This window comes from Rhododendron vialii, chromosome 11a (assembly GCF_030253575.1).
Source record: "Rhododendron vialii isolate Sample 1 chromosome 11a, ASM3025357v1".
Classification (NCBI taxonomy): domain Eukaryota; kingdom Viridiplantae; phylum Streptophyta; class Magnoliopsida; order Ericales; family Ericaceae; genus Rhododendron; species Rhododendron vialii.
In genome coordinates, this window is record NC_080567.1 from 37,189,484 (window position 1) to 37,211,580 (window position 22,097).

The 22,097-nt window shown below is 37.5% G+C and overlaps 3 protein-coding genes across 4 annotated transcripts; 2 read left to right on the forward strand and 1 right to left on the reverse strand.

Annotated features, from left to right (window-relative positions):
* Positions 1 to 424: 424 nt before the first annotated feature.
* Positions 425 to 1,216, reverse strand: LOC131307174 (uncharacterized). The gene has a single exon (XM_058333585.1). It carries the CDS (start codon positions 1,214 to 1,216, stop codon positions 425 to 427), a length of 792 nt encoding a protein of 263 aa, XP_058189568.1.
* Positions 1,217 to 5,933: 4,717 nt separating this feature from the next.
* Positions 5,934 to 10,998, forward strand: LOC131307957 (chaperone protein dnaJ 10). 2 transcript variants are annotated; one of them, XM_058334733.1, is made up of 10 exons: positions 5,934 to 6,307; positions 6,840 to 6,937; positions 7,688 to 7,747; positions 7,842 to 7,924; positions 8,107 to 8,275; positions 8,364 to 8,493; positions 9,106 to 9,264; positions 9,356 to 9,528; positions 10,004 to 10,084; positions 10,702 to 10,998. In XM_058334733.1, the coding sequence occupies exons 2-10, from the start codon at positions 6,851 to 6,853 to the stop codon at positions 10,783 to 10,785; spliced, it is 1,026 nt and encodes a 341-aa protein (XP_058190716.1). In that variant the 5' UTR covers positions 5,934 to 6,307; positions 6,840 to 6,850; the 3' UTR covers positions 10,786 to 10,998. The 2 variants fall into 2 exon arrangements, with proteins under 2 accessions (XP_058190716.1, XP_058190717.1); XM_058334734.1 differs by having other exon boundaries at positions 6,033 to 6,307; positions 6,837 to 6,937.
* A 2,920-nt stretch (positions 10,999 to 13,918) lies between these two features.
* On the forward strand, positions 13,919 to 15,357 carry LOC131307962 (protein CASPARIAN STRIP INTEGRITY FACTOR 1-like). Its single transcript, XM_058334739.1, has 3 exons — positions 13,919 to 14,254; positions 14,628 to 14,677; positions 14,796 to 15,357. Exons 1-3 carry the CDS (start codon positions 14,173 to 14,175, stop codon positions 14,907 to 14,909), a joined length of 246 nt encoding a protein of 81 aa, XP_058190722.1. The 5' UTR covers positions 13,919 to 14,172; the 3' UTR covers positions 14,910 to 15,357.
* The last annotated feature ends 6,740 nt before the right edge of the window (positions 15,358 to 22,097 follow it).

Consider the following 22,097-nt stretch of genomic DNA (forward strand, 5'->3'; position numbering starts at 1 on the left):
CTCCACCCCTATTATAGGGTTAAATTGAGCTTCCACTGTTATTCAAAAAACATTGTCTTTACTTATTGGAAATTATCTTGAAAAGTATTTAAGTAACGTGTCTGAAAATCGGGACATTACATAATCCGTCAAAAGACACTCGCTCCGTCCCAAATTCTTTGTCCGGTCTGCAAAACGGAGTGTTAAAAATAATGCAATTTTTTCAAGAAAAAATTCAAACTTTTTTCACAAATTAAAAATACTCATTGATATCTAGTAAGTCATTGAAAAATTTTAGTTTTTTCTTGCAAAAATTGTATTATTTTTAACACTCCATTTTGCGGATCGGACAAAGAATTTGAGACAGAGGGAAGACCAAGATACTTGATTGGCAGGGATTCAACCTTACTTCTTTTTTTTTTTTTTTTGATCCGCAAAACACGCCTTAAGGACTTTCATTAACATCCTTTTCCAAAACTGGTACAAGAGAAATGGGAGGATTAACAATCCAATTACATGGAAGAGAGTTTCTTGAAGCTAAAAAAGCAACTTTATGTGCCACTCTGTTTGCGGCCCTTCGAACCCACTTGAAAAGAAGATTTCCTTCCTTTGCAAAATGTCTAATGTCTATCACCAAAGCTCTGACATCCCAAGGAGGCACTAATTCCGACACACTTAGATGGATTGCCTGCTGGCTATCGGACTCCGCCTCCACTTCCTTTAGGCCCAAACTGATCAGCATCTCGCAGGCAGCTCTAATGGCATGGAGCTCCCCTCCAAGACTGGTCCTAACATGAACTGACTTTGCAAGGCCATCCACAATCTTTCTTTTCCAATTTCGAAGCACAACAGCAGCGATACTCCTAAGCCCGGAGGCAGGAATGGCTGCGTCACAATTTGCTTTAAATCTGCCCTTGTCCGGAGCCCTCCAGGTGGATAAATCCTCCTGATTAGCTGGGTTATCCATCTGGACTTTAGGAATCTCAAAAGCTTTTAAAAACTCCATCTCAGCATGGAGAAATGATGTTATTGTATGCTGTGGGTTAACCTTTGTTTTGTTAAAGACAAAATCATTCCTTGACTTCCATATGTTCCACGCTATGAGAGCCACTCTGCCCATGAGATTAATTACCTCCTTTACTGTCAAGTTTTCCATCATATCAGCTACCCATGTGATCACAGAGCCATTACCACCCAAATCCCCCAGCGGTTTAATGTTGCACCCAAACCATACCATTTTGGCCCATGGACACAGAAAAAACAAATGTTCTGTAGTTTCTACTTCCTTCTCGCAGATGGGACACAAATTGTCTACTGAACATCTCCTCTTGAACAGATTTTCTTTTGTTCCTAAAATGTTCTTGCAAGCCCGCCACCAAAAACTCCTTATCTTATTAGGCACTTTCATTTTCCACATAACTTTCCAAGCTTCTTTTTTCAGTTTGAAAGACGATTCAGGCTTCTCTCTTTGACTCTCCAAAATCGCTTGGTGAGCGATATGGTAATCTTACTTGAATGAGATACTTGCTGCGCGTTGCTCGAAACCGCTGCTGCTCCTGATGCTCTCTCTCTCTCTTTTTTTTTTTTTGGTAAACCAGGAACATAACATGCTCTCTCTCTCATCCCGTGGTCTCTCTTTCTCCTCCCTCTCACTCCCATATGTAAGCGCTCTCTCTTCCTAAAACTATTTTCTGGGAAAAACTAAAGAGTAAAGACCCCCTGCGTAACCACGGAGGCCTGACCCGTTATCTTATATTCCTCATTGGTTCACCGTTTAAGTGGGTGTATACGGAGGGACCGTATATAACTTAATCTTGCTTGATACATGAGAGCGAACTACATTTGATGCCTTCCAAGGTCGTCGTCCGTGGGATTTATATGATGTCGATTATCTGATACTGTCACCAAATTCCCACTTGATATCCAGGTACTGTTTGCAAAAGATTCTTGCATGGGCTTTTTACTACTAAGTATAGAAAATTGTACCATAATATCCATTACGGTATAACACTCTTTTTAATTATTCTTTTCGTCCCTATTCTTTTGTCCCCCGTTCTATTCTAACCGGATAGAAAATTGATTATAAATTTTAATTGGTAATACTTTTTATATGTAATATGGATCTTGTTTCATAGATCTCAAAGAGTTTTTTTAAATAAAGTTTTCAAAATCATCTTAAAAATTAAAAATTATAAGATATAATCAATAAAAAAGTGACATGTAAGTCTAAGCATATGCTGATAATGTTCTAAGAGCTAAGAACATCAGAGAACAAATTACCACTAAGTTTAGGCCATATTTTCAGTGCTGAGAACATTGGAGAATGAATTACCTCTAAGTCTAGGCGTATGTTCTCAGTGTTGAGAATGTTCTGGATCAGTGCTGAGAATGTATGAGAATGTTCTCAGAATTGAGAATGTCTGAGAATGAATTACCACTAAGTCTAGGCGTGTGCTGAGAATCTAAAATATTCAGAGCTGAGAATAGTCGTGTGCTGAAATCTGGGCGTGTGCTGAGAACGTTCTCAGAGCTCTCAGCATTGAAATATCTAGAGTTGTTAGTATTACCATTAAGTCTAGGCGTGTGCTGAGAATGTTCTCAAAGTCGAGAACGTTCTCAATAGTCAACGTTGGTGGTCAACGGTCAACACCGATATTTGATCAACAGTCATCAATAGTGATAGAGGAGTATTTTTAGTATAAAATTTTGACTTATCTTAAGAGTGTATTTAATGATTTGGGCCTGAGTGGGTGGGAATTACTTTGGCTTTTATGTACCTACATGTAAATGGCCTGTTACCAAAAATAGTGGTAAAGAAAATCAATTTTCCTCCAAATTAGATCCTGCAAAAAAATGAGGGATTCTAGCTTTCCTGCGAAATTATTTGTCGAGAGAACAAACACAGTAAAATAAATTTTGATTTTTTTACCTCGCTCAACTTCAATGCTTTTGGGAAAACACTTTCACACATCATTCTCAAAACTGAACGGACCCTTAAAAGAATATTTCCGACAAATTACATATGTCGTATCCGACATGGTTTGCTGATCATGTCAGAGCTTGGTTATTCTTGGATTTGCTTATTTTGAGATTTTTTTGATCTCTGCTCTCTCTTTGGTATTCTGTCCTCGTTTTGCGATTTGTGCTATTCCTCTAGAAAGTCATTAAAATTTTGCAACGTTTTGTATGTTAACGTCAAATGTCAACGTCTTTTCTAAATGGTTAGTTTAGTCTTTTGACAGTTGTTCAAGGACATAATAGAAGGAGTAAGATCCGACATGACAAATTAAGAAGAGATTTCAAAACTTCAATGAGCTTAATTTACCTCAACAACTACCGCAATGGCTCGACATTTTTCCTGCTGCTCGCTCAAGCGACGGGGCGGGATTTCACCGAAATTAAAGGCCTCGTTAGAGAATGTGTGTACCATGGTATGATCGATAACCTTCTGGCCGGGTTGGTGTCTCTTTGATGGACCAGCTTCGAGATCTTGGACTAGAGTAAGATTCTTATAATCCTATCGATAAGAGTACGTACTGACAAATGAAACATGTTATAGTCAAATTCGAAATCGTATTTGACTTGTTAAAAAGCATATTTGAGATCGACTCGTGAACATAGTTTGTAACACTCCAGATTTCGGACATGTTAATTTAAAAAAATTTCCATAAGAATTTATTTAATTAATGCAATTCTGTCAAATACCTAGTTGGGATGTTATCCTTGGATAGCGATGTTGTTGTTAAAAATAAAAAACAACCAAAGTAAATTTGGTTCGTCAATATTATTAATTTCTGTCACCTACTTGATCTTTCGAACTTTTGTAGGCATATAGTACGTGCTAGCATCACGTAATTTTTCTATCGAGCCATACAAATTGTTCTTTCTTTCTTTCTTTTTCCTTCAAGTTTTTGGTAACCTACACTTCGGATTTCTTTCTTTATGGCGCAAGGATGGGGAGAATATATCTTCCACAAGTTGAGCTCTTAGCTGCTGGGTTGTCCGACGACAATGTATTAGAGGCAAAATTAACCGACAAGCGGAGGAAATTCATGAAAGGCCACATAAAACAAGCGAATGTGTTAATAGATGAGGGTGCGTCGTCGATGATACCAGAGCTGAACGTTGATGCGAGATGGGCTGTTTGGGCATTTACGTTAGTGCCTAAGCAATCTTTGGATGTCATAGAGGCAAAAACCTTCAGGCAGCATACTGCTAGGTGCCTACGATAGCTATCGCTTACACCATTATCACTCTCACTCTCGTGATAGGGCGTCCACCCCAGTACTTGTTTCTACTCCCCTGGTGAAGGGGGTGAGCTTATACAAATTTGTTAATCAAACGGTGTAAAGGAGTCACCTAGTTCAGTTAGTTGCTAAGGGTGTAAAGGAGTCACCTAGTTAGGAAGCTAATTGTACTCGTCTTTGGATCCATCAAGATGTGAAATGAAAACCTATATTAATGAAGGATTCTTCTATATGTTTTTCTCTGGAATTTTAATTCTAGGGCTTGGCAGTGTTTTTGGTTTGTTTCACTGGGCATTTTTTGGTTTTCTTTGGGCTTTAGTTGGTTTGGGTGTATGTTGTAGAGTATGGCTGTGGCTAAGCGCTAAACTTAGTTTAATATTGAAGAAACTCATGCACTTTCTAACTTCTTGTCGGTATGACTGCATTGAGAGTGATTTATTGGGTTCACTCTAGTTTTGTATACACAATATAGCTCCGTACCAGTCGAAAGGCATTGAGAAGGCAACCGAACTTTTTGTCTGTCGGAACCCGATCGATAGTCGAAAACATTGAGAAATGTCCTACTCTAGATTATTCGCCAAATGGTATGTCGTGTTGACTTTGTTTTCTGCTACTTGGATGTTTCATTATTGATTAGAGGTGTGGAAAGTTGGGAATTCCCTATGCAGTTGGGAAGTGTTACACTAGCTAGATTTCTAATTGGTAGTCGGTGCGAAAACATTGTGTTATGTCATGGTGAGGGTCAAGGTAGTGTGGTTCATCAGACCACTTCTAAACGGTTGACATTCGTCATGGTCCTTTCACTGACACCATCAGGTCCGTTAAACCTTATTCATTGACTTGACAAGTTTAGTTGTTCATGCAAAAAATTCCTTTCCATTGTAGGTTAAAGATCACTTTGTATGTATTTTTCTAGCTTCTATTTACCCGTTATGAAGTTTGGAGGACGGTGTGGGCACTGGGCCTACCTCCTAAATTTCAATTGTTTTTGAGGAAAGTTTTGCATTGTATCCTTGCGGTTAAGGATGCCTTGTTGAGAAGGAAAATGAATGTCGGCCCAGATTGCCCCATGTGTGGGGAGGCATTGGAAACCTTGGAGTGCTCTTTTTCTAAACTGTTAAAAGAACATGTGGCTCACATATGAAAGGTATCGAGAAGTTTTACGATGAGGGTTAGTTGCAAGCGTAGGGAAGAATCTGTTCCGGTTGGGGAATGGCTAGCTTATTGGTTCTCTAATAGTCCAAGCTCAGAGTTTTTTGCGTAATGATGTTTTCATTTTTCAAGGGTTGTAAGTGTAAAGTGAATGGTGCGCTAGCTCGATTTGTAGGTATTAGAAGTTCTTTCAACTCATGTTGTTTCAAATTGTTGCATGTCAACAAGAATGACAAAGACTTACACATAAGCCAAGTCGAGTCAAGCCGAGCTATGTAGTATTTGAGCTCGGCTCATTCCCTAGACGAACTTAAAATCAAGCTCGCTCCATTAGAAACAAGCCAAGCTTGACTAATTTACTCAACGAGCCTCTTAAACAAGACGAGCCTTTTTGAACTGAACAGAAATTTGAAGTGTTAAATTTGATTTGTTTAGTAAACAAGCTAAAAACTCAAACTTAAGTTTAGTTCAATACTAAATGAGCCGAGCCGGACCGTGAGGAGCGACTAGGAATTCAATTTGTTTGCGGACCTAGGCCTCACCAGCTTTTGCCAAATGTAGCCAATCATCTTTCTTTCCAACAAGCTCCTCGTACACGGTGTATCGTGTCACAAACTCACACGCGGCTAAGGTAACCGGAAGTCACCACGTTTCGAATCCCCACGCGTCGAACCCCAAATTTAATTAATTACCAACAGCATCAAAGATCCATCATATATCTACACCAACCTCCAATTATGTTTTGGTTTTTGTTCCAGAATATTGGGAGCCTCAGATTGATTTAGCCATTGACTCTCTCTCTCTCTCTCTCTCTGTGGCTCGCTCGTACGCATACCCTATTCTTGTTTTTTGTGAGAAATCTTCATATTTCGTTGCCACAACCCCCTTGAGCTGCTAATCCTTGCTCTGATCACCTCAATTACTCAAAGGTACGTCGGTTCTGTACTGTAATCTTTGTGGGTTTCAGTTCTTGTTCTCGGCTGTGTTTGGTTTAGCTGTCAATTTGTTGCGATTGTCTTTTCCTTTGCAATTGTACCCAAATAACCCCGCGATCTGTTTTAGGCCGCTGCTGCTGATTATTATTGTCATCTTTTCGAGATTCTAAGAATTTGTCTTCCTAATTATTCACTTTATTCACCTGTCATTAAAGGTACCAATTTTCTATCACCTCTATTAGATCGATTTATTTCTCTTTATTTTCTAGAAATTGGGTATCTTGTAATAAGTATTGTTTTCTTTTTTTGTTATAATTGGGTATCTTATACTAATAAGTATAGTGTAAAACAAAGAATACATGGGAGATTAATTTATGCATCTGATTCCATATTAACAGATGTGGGAACAGTAGTTTGAGTTTTTGTTCTGTCTGTGGATACAAAAATCGATTCGTATGTCGCATTACTGGTCTCTCGTTTTTCATTTAAGCGATTTAGAGTTTGTTTCTGTTACCTGCACTAGTAGGCTTCAAAGCTATGGCGAAGGACAGTGAGTACTATGACATATTGGGCGTCGGTGTGGATGCATCTGCAGCTGAGATTAAGAAGGCTTACTACATAAAGGTATGACCTTTACCTTTCTGTATAATGAGGTTGATTACAGTGAGGTTTCAGTAAAATGTTTGTGTTTTCAAAAACTTTTAGACAATAGTAGCTTGCAAGTATGGTAGGAGAGAAATTCTCTGTCATCATGTGCAGTGAGTGTGGAGCCCCCACCCATGTGAGTGTGGAGGGGTCAGAGGTTTTCAGGAGAGAGCTATTGAATTGGCTGTTAATAACCCAGGGCCTTCGGCATGATTCCACGACTTCGTAAAATTTCTGAGATCTTTGGGTACCTCGGGCAATAAGCTAAGATCTTTGGGGTGCCTCGGGCGATAAGCTAAGTGGCCCAATTGTTATGCCAGCATGCAAGAAAACAAGACTTAACACAAATATGGGGCACACACATCCTTGTTCTTTCACTCCGCATACATGCATGTGGAGTTAGGATCATCCACTTTTTTGGTCACTTAAGAAAATGGGGATCTTAATTATGTGCATTGTGCAATCTACCACTTAGCCAACAAAGCTAGTCGCATGAGGCCAATTAATTGGTTCTGGAAACAACCGAGCCATCATTGTGATAACTTCGGGAGTCACAGTGACTGTAATCCAGAGCAAAGGAGCTCTTTTGAGATTTTTTCTTTCTGTGGATTCTTTGGCCTTCATCGTTATAATTTAATAATCTGGCAGACATATACTCCATCAACATTCTTGTCAGCATTTCTAGTAACTAGTAAGTAATAATTTAATGTCTGGATTCTGGTGTTTTAGGCAAGGTCAGTTCATCCCGATAAAAATCCAGGAGATCCAAAGGCTGCCCACAATTTCCAGGTAACGATTTGATGTTCAATTACTTTACTTGTTCTAGTTGCAACCTTTGTATCTTACACACAACTACTTATGTGGATATGCTTCATGTGTTCAGGTCCTTGGGGAGGCTTATCAGGTTCTAAGTGATGCAGAAAAGCGTGAAGCATATGACAAATATGGAAAGGCTGGAGTACAACAGTAAGTGTTGAAATTGGAGAGAAGCTTCTTTGTCATTTGCTTTATAATGTTTGGCACGAGAATCATGCTCCAATTTCTTCAAGCACCCCATTTTTGTTCATTAAATCTTTTTGGTTCTAGCCTATTGGAAAAACAGATGCGGAGAAGGATAATTGCATTTGGTTTTGAATTCCTTTTGCTAGGGACTCAATGCTGGACCCAGCAGCGGTATTTGGAATGCTTTTCGGGAGTGAATTCTTTGACGACTATGTTGGCCAACTTGCACTGGCTTCCATGGCAACTGTTGAGCCTGAGGAAGACCCACACCTTCCTCCTGAAGTACGGAAGCAAAAAGTTCATGACAAGTTGAAGGTATACTTCCTGTACTGGTATTCTGGGTATAATACTGTTTGAACTTGATGTACTTGGGGTAAAATCTTTGCCTGCTTCCAATGTACAGGCATCTCAAAAAGAAAGAGAAGAAAAACTGACAACTTTTTTAAAAAAACGCCTCGAACCATTTGTTGAAGGTAAAACAAAGGAGTTCGTGGATTGGGCGCAATCAGAAGCTCGACGTCTTTCGCAAGCTGGTAAGTGAAACCTTTGCCCTTCTTACTCTCGAGTCTTTATATGTCTATGCATGTTTCACTTGTTGAAAAAGTGCATAAATAGGAATTCCTAATTGTTAAACTCTTTCTTCATTAGCATCATTAAAAAAAAGTTTGTATGTGATGTGCAAGATTTTAAGTAAGGCAGGACTAGATGTGCAATGTCTCTAGTTCATGCATAAACGTATGCGACTATAGCTAGTGTTGTACACTCCAATCATTTGCGGACTATTCTAATATGCCCCGTAGAGTAGGGGACTTGTAGTTTGTAATTTTTGTTAATAAAGTCATTGGTCATCAAAATATTATGTTTTTGATGATACCTATTGCTTTAGATTCTTGATATTGTCATGGGTGGAAAACTGCCCTGGGAAATCATATAGAAGCTCCTAGACCCTATTTTAGGTGGAAATGCAGATGCCGAGGGGATGACCAGCCAAAAGCATCACTAGCTTTCGCTCTGTCTAATGAGAATGTTGTGGCTTCACACTTGGCAAAACAATGCTATGCCCAGAAACACATGGTCCTTCGTGTTGCTTTTCACCTCATATGGTATTACTCGAACTTGAACTTGTTTTTTCACGTTAAATGCAGCTTTTGGTGAGGCTATGTTGCACACTATCGGGTACATTTACACAAGGCAAGCCGCAAGAGAACTAGGGAAGGACAAACGGTATATGAAGGTCCCATTTATTGCAGAATGGGTAAGAGATAAAGGACACATGATAAAATCACAGGTTATGGCAGCCTCAGGTACGATATTACTATTACTGCAAACAAAAGGTTTAATCTTAGTAACAGCTTCATATCAAAGTATTTATTCTCCCTGATTTGCTATGTGTAGGTGCTGTATCATTATTGCGGATGCAGGAGGAGTTTAAGGAGGCTAACCAAGGAGAAATCAAAGAGGAGAACTTAATGAAAGCCATTGAAGATAAGAAAGATGCAGTGCTTCAGTCCCTTTGGCAGATCAACGTGGTTGATATTGAGACAACTCTAACACGCGTTTGCCAAGCAGTAAGTTCCTACTTTGAATTTTCATTGTTCTTTACCCATAAATAGTGAGTTTTGTGTTCTTACGACAACATATGAAACAAACTTGTCGATTCATGCCATACACCTTGATGGTCCATTAAAAGTGAACACTCTTATCTTCTCCCATTTAATTTAAGTTTCTACTGTTAAATTTTTTCCCGTACGTTGAACTTAATCATGCGAAACAAAAACAACGATAAGAAACAAAATTGTATACTATTCTGGTTGCTTGAAACTGGGGGAGTTCAAAATTTTGGTAACTGGCTTTGTAGCATTTTATTTGGTAAATAGTTTCACATGGTTTGGCATATGGAGAGTGGACAAACAGCAAACAGTTGGCATCTTGCTTGGGGATAACCCGAAATGTCCTCAGCCTTTTTTAGGTTTAGTTTAGGCAAGACATGTAGTTAGAAATGACCAACAATTAAAGATTTGCTGATTTCTAATTCCGTTTCAGGTTCTAAAAGACCCTAGTGTTACAAAGGAAGTTCTCAAGCTCCGGGCGAAAGCGATGAAAAAGCTTGGCACTATTTTCCAAGTAAGCGTTTGTCTGCTTTACATCTTTATATGTAATTAGTTTTTAGTACTGCATCTGAAACAATCTTGCTCCGACACTTCATGTCTTAGATGTAATTAGTGCTACATCTGAAACAATCTTGCTTCGAAACTTCATGTCTTCATATGAACAACATCTGCCGATTGTGTGCATGGAAACATGAAGTTGAATTTACATTTGTCTTTTAGTGTTTGATGATACGATTTTTAAGACAAAAAACAATGTAAAAGATCAAAAGGATGTCAATGGGACCATCAATTTTGTGGTAAGGAAACTAAAAAAGGGTAACAGAAATACAGGGCAGAGTTGGGATGAAATTCTCACTGGAAACAAAAGATGAATTGCTATTTTAAGGTAGAGTAAGGATGCACGTCGTAGTCGGGAATTTTGACGCTATCTACATAGATAATTAACGGATAACAAGTTATTTGAACAAGTAAAATGTTGTAAGCTCTAGAATCTGTGTGTCTTGTTAGCGTGCAGAAGTTAACTTTCCGTTGTAGTTGCCGACGGCGTAAGGTTGCATCTGTATCCCCATAAAACCCGAAAGGTTTAGTTCATTGTAAGCTTATGCATGAAGTTTCTCAATTGCTTTTCAGGGTGCAAAGGCTATTTATAGCAGAGAGAACAGTTTACGCCATGAAACAACCGGTATGGTACATGCCGATACATCGTCCAAGTAATGCTGATTTTACTACCTTTTTCTGTTTGTTTGTTTTCCTGGGTTGTACACCGTGTATGTATCGGTAGTGGTTGGTCTCTTGTCAAATCCTGTTTAGTATGCTCTGGTCTTCAAGTTTGGTTCAATACATGAACTTTTTATACTCTAATCTATCACTAGGCCTATCAATGAACCGGATCCAATCTGGATTATGGTAGATTCATTTCAAGCTCGAGTTTTGGTGTTAGCCAGCTTTCGACACTATTTATATCTGTCGCTTCGATCATATCCTGATTGTTGTTACTATGTATGGTTTTTCTATGACATTTTAAATCACTGAAGAAATAGATATACCACGGCAACGATGCTAGCGCCACGAAAGAGTGCACAAACACATGCACAAGTTAAAGTATTTCGAGAAGAACTCAACCCGAATCTCACAAATAAAATCAAAGACAACAGTGAAGATTTTTACTTTATCTTCTTTTTTCAATCACACTTTACTGTTTGATTATTTCGAATAAAAAATTTGACAATTTTTTATCAGTTTTGGGTCAAATTTGTTTGAATTATTGGTTTTTCCACTAGAAATCTAAAAGTAAAAAATTTTGAAAAAATATTAAAGAAGTGAACCAAAGACAAAACATGTTTATTAAAACAATTTAAAATTTCTGCCTCTGGTGGCATGAGCGAGAGATGGTGGCACATTATTAGTAGACAAAATGAAGAAAGCAAAGCCAGGGTGACCCATGGCATGAAAGAATGGAAAGAAAAAAAATCCGTTTTCCCCTATTTATTTTCAAGATCCATTAGGTCTTCAAGGCCTTTTATTCCTACTCATACGATGGATGTGGGAGCATCAACTTGGCATAGAATTTGTCCTATGAACACCCGAGCAATCTCAGGATGGGGTTGTCCCCTTTCTCTTTATTCTCAGGTGGACCGTTTTTTCGTCCATAAGAGCCTGAGTGCCCTTTACATTCAGTCATTTCCAAGGGGTGGCTCGATGGACGGACAGACAAGTTAATAATCCACAAAAATTGACTCAATATTATCAAAAAAAAAATTACAAGATTGAAGATTTAATAAAGAAATTTTTTTTTTTGGCAAGTAAAAATTTATATAACCAAAAAACGTGCACAAAGCTACAAGAAATCAACAAGGACATCCCCTGGCCACCTATATATCAAAAGGACCAAGAGACGCAGGATCCCATAAAGAATTACTCGGTAATAAAGTTAGGCCATACTATTTATTCTCATGTATGCACTGAACACTTCTTCCTTTGAGGCAGCAAAAGAGGTGCAGGATCCCATATCTCATTAGAATTGGGCACAAGTAATGTACAGTACAGTACAATAGGGCATGAGACAGGGATGAAGCACCAATGAGTGACAAAACTACCCAACCATTTACTTCTTTGTCAATGTTGGAAGAAGTACTTATGCTGATCTATATCCAGAGGGCAAGAGAAAGGTGAAGTGGGGTACACCACAACACTATCTCATCTAATGCGAGGGTCGAACCTGAGACCTCCCAGTTGAAAAGTCAAGGAAATGTCATTTGGGCTTTAGCTTGGCAACTATCCAAACATTCGCAAGAAAGGAAGTATTTACCTAATTGTGGGGGGACGTGTCCCAACCCTAACTTTATTTGGAAAAGATAACAAATGGGCATTTAAATTAAACCTCGATCCATAGTGCTTCTCTAGCTTTATTCTCCACCAGAGTCCTATCAATGGCGTTTGGTGGGTTGTGCTTGTCTTTATCGATAATTGAAGGCACTAGTCATCCACAAAAGCTATTTTATGCCTCCCTAATCATCTACCAAAGATTATAGTAGGACAACCACGAAAACCCCACTCACTAAGCATTGTTTTCAACTCTCCACTGTAAATTGTAAACCCTTTGAGCCGACAGTTATTTGAAATTAAAGCACTAAATCCAATTCTAGCCTCAGTAGAGACTTTTGTTAACACTAGTTTGATAACTCAGGGTGTTCGAGCCAGTTGTTTACGTTCATCTCAACTAATATTTGAGGAAACCCGTCTACTTGTGGGGGATCATTATGAAATCGGAGCAAATTAAAGTTTCATGTGGGCTAGACCCACAAGAGTTAGTAATACTTAGGAGGTTTCGAACTTGAAACTTAAGCATCTCCAATGGACTCAATTAAGTCACTCATTAAGGTGGGTGGCTAAATCTTTAACTAGTGGGTGTGAAAAAAACTGTTCCAATGGATTAGCTAATTGAGTCCGCAACTTTGTTGATTAATAAGTGATCACTCAATAATTTTGGTCATTCACTTATGGAGGGAGAGAGAGTAGAGGAGGGGGTCTAACTCCTATCACATTATTAGATTTATTGTATTTTTATTTAATCACTAATCAATTCTTTTTAGCCATTCTATTGGGCAGACATTAACTCTTTAAATTAACCATTACCTATCATCACTTGATAAACGGTCTCACTTTAATCAAAAAGTGCATGTTATCCAGCCATTTTGGCCTCTCTATTGGAGATGTTCTTAGAAAATAGCAAATTCCTAAGTTCCAAAGCCTTGACAATGTGACTAACTCTTTTGAGGTTAACACTATAGCTACTACTCAAATGTCTAAAAAATGACTAAACTACCCGCAATGGGTACCACAAATTTCTCAACCATTTTTTTTATCGGCAAAAGAAAATTCATATATCATGAAGAAAAAAACGTGAAGACAAATTCACAACCGTTATATGTGGGTTGGGTGGATGACACTTCGTCCAAGTTTCCAACCTATTGTAGGAAATATTGTTGCCTTCCACTCGGCATCTTAATTATGACATGGTCCTCAAAGCCCTGTAAAAGTATGAGATAATGTATTAATTTAGTGCTGTTAAAGAAAAGTGACTCCAAAGTCAAGAATAACTGAAGTAGTTTGCAAAGAATTTCAAATTTACATTGCAAGTAAGATGTCTGCATGGGGGCCATAACGTATATGGGTTTTTTACTTGAGGGGCGGTATGATAATTTTGATTAATATTAGGGTTCAGATTAGTATATGGTCTTTACTTTAAAGTTGATTAGATATATTGATCGATCCACTAACTTCTTAGACTTAGAGTGCCCCAACAACAGCAAAGTGGTCTGGCCTCGCCTTTTTTCTCTTTCGAATTTAAAACGAAAAAGTATTAAGATGACATTCTTTGCAATAATTAAACTGTCAAATCTCATGATTTTTTCTCTAAGACTCCCACTTTAAGTAAATTTAATGTCATCCTCAAATATAATTCGTTAAGGAAGCATCATTTGTTCCATTCTCTTAACACACACACACACACACACACACACACAGAGAGAGAGAGAGAGAGAGAGAGAGAGAGAGAGAGAGAGGCAACTCAATTGAGAAGATATCAAAGTTGATGAAAACATGGGTATGATGATGGTGATCAAGAAGATTAGTCTCCTCTTCCTCGTCGTTTCTGTATCACTTCTGCCAACCTCATTTGCAGGTGTTTGTCTTCTGTAACTGCAGCTTTAGTTAACGAGAGAGAGAGAGAGAGAGAGCTGTATTTGAGTTACACTGTGTGCAAAACTATAATATATCAAAGAGTTACTGGACGCTCATAAACCTACCCATAACTTAAACTGAGCCCCATGTCGCATACAGAAATTCTCTTTTGCTTTTAGTTAGATTTTCAGGGGTTTTAATCACTTTAATTCTTGTACTTATTTCTTAGTTTTTAAGGTTTTGAAACTTTTGTCAGCACAAGTCTGACCTTGTTACCTTATGTTTTGCTAGTACATGGCATGTGGTCTTAATTCTAAATTAATTTTCTACTCATTCTTTTTTACTTATACAAAGTTCGCTTACTAATTTCGCAGGCCGACGATTGGTTGACAACATGGCCGATGAAGTAGACGCAACTCATGAGGCACGGCACCCCTCTCTCTCTCTCTCTGATATGTCATGTGTCTGGGCTAGTTTACGTACATTTTTCTAATGCTACATTATTTGTGTCGTTAATCTGTTTCCAATGCATATGTATATAGGAAGTCAGTGGAATTCACGTGGAAAGGCTGCTGAGAATGAACGCAAAGGACTACGGGAAATATGATCCAGCACCAACTTTCGTCAAACCTCCTTACAAACTCATTCCCAACTGATCAAATATACCTATATATGTATAAGGGAAGCAATTTACCCTTACCCCCATGCATATATATGCATGAATGCATCAAGCTTCAAGAAAAAGGTTCGCGGCCCATTTACTATGATCTTATATATGATCGATGAAACTCCAAATAAAAATTGATGTCCAACCTCTGTATATGTAAAATCCAGAAGCGTTACTAGATGTATTACGCGCTATATACGTATGCTTTTATGCTAAGTTTTGGAGATGTTATTAGATGCTAAAGACTAGAATAAATACGTGCTCGTCCTCCCGAATAGAAACCGGAACTATGTGTTGTATGGGTTTCTCGGAAGAAGCTGTTTGTGTAATATTGTGGCATGTTTTTTTAGTGAAAATCCTATTATGTCAACAGTGTTATGTAAGTATGTAGTAGTTATTAGTTCACCAAAAAATAAAAATAAAGTATGTTGCTATTATAGTTGTGTATTTGTGTATGTGTATTCTCATGCGAATCTATCGATGCTACGTGGGATTGGTAACTATTTGGGAACGAGGATGCTGTCGAGCATCTCGACGCGGACGGCTTGAATTGAATCTAAACACAAATAAAATGGAATTGTGCCATTTATGGTAAGAAAGGGCAAGCAAGGGCGACTATAAAATGCATGCGGTAATGCAACAAAAATGGAAATTTCTTCGTGAAAAAGGAGAACTAAAAAGTAGCTTCAGTGACGTTTCTCTCATGCGACTTTCGTACAACGTAAATTGAGGGAGACCCTCCACGATAAAATTGAACAATCCTAGCTTTCAATTTTTAGGTCTCAAGAAAAAAAATCGAATTGATCAAACATCAAAATTTACATGAATGAAAGATAATTATCACAAGAGAAATAGGCGGCAGTGTCTCAACGTATATTTCTCTTATGGCTAATACAATTATATCAAGCTTTTACTGATGACCGAAGTAGGACCTTGGTAGGTCTCATTTTATGTTAAAATTAATTGAGCATCACATTAGATGATCACAATACTTTCGCAATCTATTTCGATCCTTCGGACAGGGATAATTGGTACTTACTACACCACCATTGGGAGGGTGTCCAGCATTTTAGCACGTACCCAAAGTTTTTTGTTTTCTGGTTTGACGGTCAGCGGTATCTGGACCAGCTTATGAGCACCTCAACTAATCCCCTTCCCGATCGGTTCAAAGGCAGACCATGCACTTCAAGACTAGAAGTTTCACAAGCAATTACGTACTTTCTTATAGCCTATCCCAGGAATCGAACCATGACTTATTGTCTAGGAAGCAAATCCACCGACCAGACGGACTAATCCTCGGGACTACGTACCCAAAGTTAATGCCACAACCATTTCAACCTACAAAAGCTACTACAGTAATTTTCCTCGATTTTATCACACAGTATTCTGGGTTCCAATCCAAATCAGAAGGCCTTGGACTGAGATAGAGCCCAGCCCAGTATTAGTGGGCCGGATGAACATGAAACTCAACGTGATTGATAAGACAAACATAATATACAACAAATACAACTGGACTGAGACCGAGCCCAGCCCAGTATTAGTGGGCTGGGTGAGCCTGAAACTAGTGCGGTAGATGTTTTGGGCCAAATAAAGTGGAAAAAGTTTGGCTTTTATGAATATATGGTTATCAAATAATTAGGGATTTCTGAATAGCTTTTGTTTGTTAAACGTAATGCTTAATTCACATGTGAAATTTTCATATTATATTATTGGTTTGTGTTATCTAAGTGTATGGACCCTGGCTACAGAAATATGTCGTGTTAAGAGGTACCGGGGCACATATGATGCCCCCGAGATTGCTAATAAGCATTACATATAAGATACAGGTTGGTGTAATCTAAAAATATCATGTAATCCGCTTTTTGGAATTTTTTCCTTTTGAACAGAAAAAAAAGGAAATTTATTAGTAATCAACTGTAAATATCTTTTTTTTCGAAATTTTAAGTACGGTAAGTTGGACTGCTATTATATATATCCGCTTATAAAAAGCGGGGTCATTTATCCTCTGACAACTTAAAATGTTTCAGCGCTAGAAATTACGCTAATACAGTTGGTCTAATTAATACGTTTGGATCTATAATCAGCTTTAATTTCCAATCACGTCTGCTTGTTCGATTTGGGTCTCAAAACCCCTGTCCACTCATTACTCCTAAAAACTTCACTCAAAATCCATATCCAACAGGATATTTTGCATCCCTACATGTTTATTCAAAGTTCTTGGAGGAAAGTCAGACAGGAAATCAGGAGCATTATCTTTGTTCTTTAAGGAATGGTGGGATCGGAACGCAATTAACCCAGATGAATTGGATAGATGATTATTCAGTGCTCCTCGAGCATTTGTTTTTGTATTCCGAAAGATCGATCTGGCATATACAAATTAAACATAGAAAATTAACATGTCATATCAATAAATAAATAGAAAACCCTTTCTTGAAAATATTAACCGAAGTGTTGTTTCCCTTCGTGTGTAATCTAGACAATGCTACTATCGCATATATGCACAATATATGTCTTGACACGTGCTATATATGATTCTTGAATCATTTTCAAATTTATAGAAGGAGAAAACCAGCGTAACAATAGGACTTTTGTTTATAGGCTTTTTAAATTTAATATTGGCTTTCTTTCAGTCAGCTGTTATAGTAATAGTATTTATTTTATGGCGTTTTGGTTTAGTTTTTGCGTTTAATTGGAAAACAAATATAAAAACTAGTATATGAAAAAATGCAGAATTAAAAGGGAAGAAAGTACAAGTAGTTAATAAGTTTATCCAAACGAAGTCTATTAGGGCTTTGTTTTATCCTTCACTTTAAGTAATCAAATAGTGATCACCTGACTAACCACTGATTTTGACAGTTTAATTACTCAATTAATTAAAGATGACTTGCGTCTGTTAATCGCAACACGGCAACGATTTTATGGCACTCACCAGAGTGGACCCTTTCTGAAGGTGAAATGACATTTGCATCCGCCACTCCCACTTGTCTTTGAGGCTGGAATAATTATTCAGTGCTTGTGCCACCACCACACATCAATGTAGGGTTCAAGACAAATGTATGAGTTCAACATAAAAATGTAATGTTTGAGGAATTTAGAATACCACGTAACAGTGTCCTAAAACAATGATTTACACGTCAAATCATGACAGGTAGGAGGGTATATCTGGATAATTTATTCAGTGTCTTCAACGTACTGTCACGTGATACCCCGGACTCCTTCTTCACTAAATATTAATATGACTTCGATATTAAGTATATAAACCTAACATCAATGTGGTAGGGGAGGAATTTGGGGCACCAATGGCGGAGCCATGTAGAGATTGGGATAGAGCTCGCCTAACCCTTGTAGCGTTCAAGACAAAGGTATGAGTACTTCAACAGAAAAATGTAGTGTTGGAGGAATATAGAATACTACGTAACAGTATTTCAAAGCATTGAATAATTACTTGTCAAAACAGTATGCTTATTGGGACAAGTAGGAGGGTACGTTTGGAAGATTAATTCAGTGTTTCCGGAATACCATCACATAGTACTCCCGACTTCTTTTCAATAAAACGTAAACGTGGCTCTGATATTAAGTGCATAAACGACCTAACATCAACGTGTGGTGCGAGAGGAATTCGAGCGGGCACAATAATATTTTTCATATTAGGCCACGTGGTACCCCGGGATACTGAATAATGTTTCTCATGCATATTTGGCATCATTGTGACTCATACTGTATCACCTTCGTTGACCGCCGAGATCAAAGATCATAGTGTGTGGTACTTATTTTTTTATTCAACCATTTGACATTTATGTGCCAAATTCAATTTCCCATTGATGCTTTTCTTTGACTTCGTGGGGTCTCTTTGATATTGCCACCTGGTGCGCAGTGGGAACTTGACATCTGGGCTGAGAATGAATTCCAGTAAATTATTAGGGGCAGAATGATTGATGACGGAAAGACTTTAACACTATGATCATGTGATTTCAGTTAAATTCTTAATTAGCACACGCAAGAGCTAGCTAGCTGAGCTAGCTAGGGGCAGAATGATTCAGTTTGGAAGTGGCGGAAATTGAATATATATTGATTACTCGATCGTAATAATAACGGAAATATGTTATACTACTGTACGTATTTATTTAACATTCAAGTACACGTGTTCTAATGTCAATCACGCTCATATTATATTTCTAAAATAATTCACATGCTAATCGTCGATCAACATATGTCAAAAATAGTTTACCGACATACTGATCTCAATTCTTTCAGCGTGACTTTTTTTATTAAATTTTGGACCTTTTGTCTCTCGGTGGTTAATTTAATAAGACTTTAAGATACAGAGAAGAAACAATATGATCGAGTGAAAAAGGATATAGAAATAAATCAGGGTTGATACAAGTAGTCAATTACTAAAATAAAAATAAAAAAATCATAACGGGAGGTGGCCCATGCCAAAGAGTCGTTCACATCGATTCAAGAAAGTAAGCAATTAAGTAGTGTTCGAGGAAAAAAATAAAGCATAATGTAGAATTAAGGTCTGACCAGAAACTTTTTCATTAATTTTCCGTTGGGTCGATGTGGAAGAAGAAACCCGTACCAATAAAAAGGTAACTTTGAGTAGGGGAATTACTTTTCGCACTTCTTTCTATTATTATATTTTATTCTTAATCTTTTATTTTTATTCAGGCGAATTTACTAGATTAGCTCGAGTGGATCCTTAATTTGTTGTTGGACTAGAGATTGATTATGGATTCGAGCTGATGGAATAGTGTCAGTTATCGTAGGAAAATAATAATAATTCACATGTATTGAGACCCAAAAAAAAAATTTCGGATCCATACAAAATAAAAGGTGAGAGAGTAAACTTCATTTTCCTTTATTATTGTCACACAAATAGAGCAATTAAAAGTTTAAAACATCGTTCATTACCAAAAAAAAGTTTAAAAAACATTGTTAGGGGTTTACTCAAGTTTAAAACATTGTTCATGAGATCACATGTTTTATTCTCACGGAAGCCAACTATTTCAAATCTTGGGGCCACTGGAATTTATGCTCGGTCGTTATCTTCAGGGCTTCGAAATTAGTCGAGGTGCGCGCAAATTGCCCCGGACATCCATTTATCGAAATAAAACTGTGGATTACTTTAATTTGGGTGGGTAATTATGGATAAAAATCTATGAAACTGTATGTATTTTTTTTCTTCTTAATTAAAACACATATATTAGCAAGACATGCAAGGGTCTTAATTTAAGGTTTGGTCGGTCAAATATGTATATAAATTAACAAAAAAACTAAGAGCAGAGACAATCCGCAGGGACAAACGCGTTTGGCCCCATTTGGATTCCGAAAAAATCTAAAAAAATATCCATAAATTTTTGAATATTATTTTATAGGGCCCTGTAAAAAATCAGCTCCAGTGGATATCGGTAAGTATTACTTTTGGATAAGTAGGGGCGAAACTGTCAATTCGCCCTTACTTATCCAAAAGTAATACTTACCGATATCCACTGGAGCTGATTTTTTACAAGGCTCCATAAAATAATATTCAAAAATTTATGAATATTTTTTTAGATTTTTTCGAAATCCAAATGGGACCAAACGTATTTGTCCTTGCGGATTGTCCCGGCGGATTGTCCCTGCTAGTAACAGGACTCATAAATTAATTAGTAAGTACTAATGATGTTTCAGGAAAAGTGGGTCAATTCTTCATTTTACCTAGGACTAGGAGTATTTTGGTTGTCTACCTAGCACAGTGTACCTCGGATCGTCCCTACCAACCGAATGATTCGTAATTGCGACCTTGGAAATAAGTCCAGTCCGTTGATTCGTGGAACGGTCAAGCGTGGTGGCTTTGATCGACGGCTGCAACTTCGGAAAAGAACTTTTGGTGGGGCCGGTATGTCTTTGTCCCCATTTATAGTAGTCGTGATGCACGTGAGAACACGGTGCAGACTGCTGCAGAGGTGGGGAATCGCGGGTCTTATTAGTGACCAACCCTGCGGTCCGCATTTGGTCTGTTCGTGTCAATAGTTTGGATGCATTTGTTAATTTTTATCGATTAAAAATTAATTTTGACCGATAAAAATTTTCGACCAACTGAAACCATCGATTGCAAAAACGAACAGTGTATATGATGACTACATGGTGCACTAGAGGACCCCGGGTCCGCAGGGGTCAAAGCATACTGATTCCTGAAAAATGATTTTTTAACTCCTTTCCCTCTTATGTAAAAACCTCATTTTTAGTCTTAATTATGTGAAATTACAGTGGTATATCTGATTTATTTATTCGGGATATGCTTTTTAATGGAGTAGATGAAAAGGTGATTTCGTGAATTTTCGTGAATAAAGTTTTAAGTTAACTTTTTATAAGCGAGATGTGCAAAAAACAACCCATTTATTTTTCTCAACAAATTAACAATTGTTTTTACAAATTACGCAACCCCGACTTGATTAAAGGGATAATAAGTTTTTTCCTTTACGTTGTTGAAATTTGGGTTAGTGTTGAGCTAGTCAAAACGAACAATACTACTAAGCGAGAGTAAAACCATACGTCATATAATGATACACCATATCAGAATCAAACCCATTTTAAACATGGAGTTCACAAGGACAAACCCGTAAGGCCAGTTGTTGGGTTGGGTAAAAAACAAATAATAATTTCAAATATGGACTAGATTGTTCAAAAAATTGTGGCTGAAAATTGAAATGCAAGATGATCGTTTTGGGATTAGTTTGCGGGTTCTAAGCTTCTTAGATTAGTTTGCGGGTTTGTCTTATGGCTCCAAAATATGTTTATTATTTAGAGATGCTATTCCACCTTATTTGCAACACACGGCTACAAAACCAAAACATAATTATGGATTGTTTGGTGCTAAGGGTCTCTTGACCTAACTTTTTAGAAAGACTTTGGCACGGTCTTTTGGATTATTTTCGCTTAATCTTTACAGGATGCGGGGCAAATTTTGACTTTACAGTTGTCGTCTAGATGAGAAAAACGTATTTTTCAAGTCGACTTATATGATTTTTTTAAAATTTTGTCTATATCTTTATACTTTTTAGATTTTTCTCGTCAAGCCGAAAAATATGACCCGAATTCTGTAAAAACTATAAGAACATAACTAAATGTTGTACCGAAAAACATTGCTAACTTTAATAACCTTTAAATGAATAATAAAAATTTGATGCGACAA

Excerpts from the sequence above, each read along its gene's own strand:
- LOC131307174 (XM_058333585.1), bottom strand. The coding sequence starts at position 1,216 with ATGGTATGGTTTGGGTGCAACATTAAACCGCTGGGGGATTTGGGTGGT.
- LOC131307957 (XM_058334733.1), top strand. The coding sequence starts at position 6,851 with ATGGCGAAGGACAGTGAGTACTATGACATATTGGGCGTCGGTGTGGAT. Across the intron at positions 8,276-8,363 it reads AAGTTCATGACAAGTTGAAG|GCATCTCAAAAAGAAAGAGA; the intron begins GTATACTTCCTG and ends TCCAATGTACAG. Across the intron at positions 10,085-10,701 it reads AGCTTGGCACTATTTTCCAA|GGTGCAAAGGCTATTTATAG; the intron begins GTAAGCGTTTGT and ends ATTGCTTTTCAG.
- LOC131307962 (XM_058334739.1), top strand. The coding sequence starts at position 14,173 with ATGGGTATGATGATGGTGATCAAGAAGATTAGTCTCCTCTTCCTCGTC. Across the intron at positions 14,255-14,627 it reads TCTGCCAACCTCATTTGCAG|GCCGACGATTGGTTGACAAC; the intron begins GTGTTTGTCTTC and ends CTAATTTCGCAG. Across the intron at positions 14,678-14,795 it reads AAGTAGACGCAACTCATGAG|GAAGTCAGTGGAATTCACGT; the intron begins GCACGGCACCCC and ends ATATGTATATAG.